Here is a 2501-nt window from a genome sequence, read left to right on the forward strand (position 1 = left end):
GTTCTAAATGGAATGGATTTTCTAACCAGGAGCAGGAATCCAAGCGGGATTTGCTGCTCCCGAACACAGGGGCAGGGAAGTGAATTGCACCGCTCCAAATGCTGACTGATCCCAGGACACGAAGGTTTCCTGAGAGGTTCTGCTCCTTTGTGTCCCTGTTACCTCGGCTGGTGCTTTTGTCTGCTGGGCAACATGTAGATCGATCATTTAATCTCTCCTTGATCAAACATCTGTTACTTTCATATTGTATTTATTCCCATTTCATTTATTGATTCCACAATGTATTCCCGATTATTCTTACAATAAACCCTATTTTCAGCTCCACAGGTAATAGAATTAGATTATATCATTGATTGTTGGTAATAAGTTGCAGATTTTACTCCGAATTCCATCAAACTGCTGATTTTGCACGCAGCCTGATGTATAATTTATCTGTTTATTGCCCTTCCTCACAGTTAACTTAGTGACGATTGTGATCCTGTCCCGGGGAAATTGCGGTCTCTCCAAATGTATCACTCGCTACCTAATGGCCATGGCAGCAGCGGATCTACTGGTCGTTATCCTCGACCTGATATTGAGGCACATTCTGATTGTTTATAGTCAACAGTTTGATTTCGTGGAGTCCTTCCCCGTGTGTAATATCCACGCCATCCTGCTGTTCGCTGCCACAGACTGTTCTGTCTGGTTCACTGTCACGTTCACCTTTGATCGATTTGTGGCGATTTGTTGCCAGAAGCTGAAAACTAAATATTGCACTGAGAAAACGGCAGCTGTTGTTCTGGGAACAGTGACTGTGCTGAGCGATTTAAAAAACATTTTCTGGTATTTTATGTACATGGATCGTTATGCGCTTGTGAACGACCCCTGGTTTTGTGATGTCACAATCGATGTTGTGGAGTCACGGGTCTGGGGAACAATCGAGTTCCTTCATTATATTCTCACCCCATGTGTCCCATTTATTGTGATTCTGCTGCTCAATGCTGTCACCGTCAGACACATTTTAGTGTCCAGCAGAGCCCGCAGGAGACTCCGGGGTCCCAGCAGTGGGGAGAGTCCCAGAGACCCCGAGATGGAGAGCCGCAGGAAATCCATCATTTTACTGCTTGTTATCTCTGGCAATTTCATCCTGTTATGGGCAGTGTTTATGGTATATTCTATATGGAGCCGGATGTGGTATTTGGGGTATGAGTCTGTAATTCTACCGTATTATGTACAGGAACTGGGATTCATGCTGCAGCTGCTGAGTTGCTGCACAAACACTGGGATTTACGTCGTGACCCAGAAAAAGTTCAGAGAGCAGTTGAAGAACTTGGGGAAATATCCGTTTACTCTGATTGTAAAATTCATTAAAGGTTGAGAATTAGCGGACAATTTATCACCTGAGAGTTGAGAGTTCACTGGGACTGATATTGTGGTGCCCGCATAAAGTTAGCGGCTCTGGGACCCCGGACAATGATGGCGGCTGTGTGGCCCCGCGCAAAGATGGCGGCTCTGCGGCCCGGTGCAAAGATGACGGCTTGGGTTCCAGCAAAAAGCTGGCGGCTCTGGGGCCCATCACAAAGATGGCGGCTGCCAGGCCCCGCACAAAGATGGCGGTCTCGGGGCCCCGCACAAAGATGGCAGATCTGGGGCCCCGCACAATGATAGCGCCTCTTGGACGTCGCTCAAAGATGTCGGCTATGCGGCTCAGAACAAAGAAGGCATCACTGGGACACCGGAAAATTATGGCGGCTCTGGAATCGAGCACAATAATGGCGGCTCTGCGGCCCCGCCCAAAGGTGGCGGCACCCGCACCCCGCACAAAGATGGCGGCTCTGTGGCCCAGCACAAAGACGGAGTCTCTGGGTCCCCTCACAAAGATAGTGGATCTGGGCGCCCGCCACAAAGATGGCAGCTCTGTGGGCCGGCACAAAAATGGTGGCTCTGCGGGCCCACCACAATGATGGCGGATTGCGGCCCCGCACAAAGATTGTGGTAGGCGCGACCGGCACAAAGATGCTGGCTCTGTGAACCCGCACAAACATGGCTGCACCACCCACTGCAAGTAGATGGTGGCACCGGGGACCCGTACTAACATGGTGGCACTGGGGGCCCACTTAAAGATGGCGGCTCTGGCTCTCCGCACAAAAATGGCGGCCCTAGCGCCCCGCTCAAAGTTGGCGGCTCTGTGACCCGGCACAAAGATTGCGAGTCTGGCGCTCCGCACAATGATGGCGGGTCTGCTGCCCGGCACAAAAATGTCAACATGTGCGCCCCGTAAAAAATGCCGGCTCTGGGGCACTGCACAAAGATGTTGGCGCTCAGTGCCCCACACAAAGATGGTGGCTCTGGGACACCCCCAAAATGGCGGCTCGTGCCCAGCACAAAGCTGGTGGCTCTGGGGCCACGAATAAAGATGTTGGTTCCGGAGACCTGCAGAAAAATGGCAACTCTGGTCCTCCCGCCCAGCACAAACATGGGGCTCCGGCACCCTGCACAAATATGGCAGCGCTGGCTTCCAG

At 51.6% G+C, this 2501-nt stretch overlaps 1 protein-coding gene across 1 annotated transcript; it reads left to right on the plus strand.

Moving 5' to 3' along the window:
* Window positions 1–410: 410 nt before the first annotated feature.
* On the plus strand, window positions 411–1363 carry LOC147091324 (putative G protein-coupled receptor 139). Its single transcript, XM_085976534.1, has one exon. It carries the CDS (start codon window positions 527–529, stop codon window positions 1355–1357), a length of 831 nt encoding a protein of 276 aa, XP_085832660.1. The 5' UTR covers window positions 411–526; the 3' UTR covers window positions 1358–1363.
* The last annotated feature ends 1138 nt before the right edge of the window (window positions 1364–2501 follow it).

The sequence above is a fragment of the Somniosus microcephalus genome, unplaced genomic scaffold, assembly GCF_052327205.1.
Source record: "Somniosus microcephalus isolate GS21.2 unplaced genomic scaffold, FLI_Smic_1.0 unresolved_chr3, whole genome shotgun sequence".
Classification (NCBI taxonomy): Eukaryota; Metazoa; Chordata; class Chondrichthyes; order Squaliformes; family Somniosidae; genus Somniosus; species Somniosus microcephalus.

Coding starts and splice junctions, on each gene's coding strand:
- LOC147091324 (XM_085976534.1), top strand. CDS start 527: ATGGCCATGGCAGCAGCGGATCTACTGGTCGTTATCCTCGACCTGATA.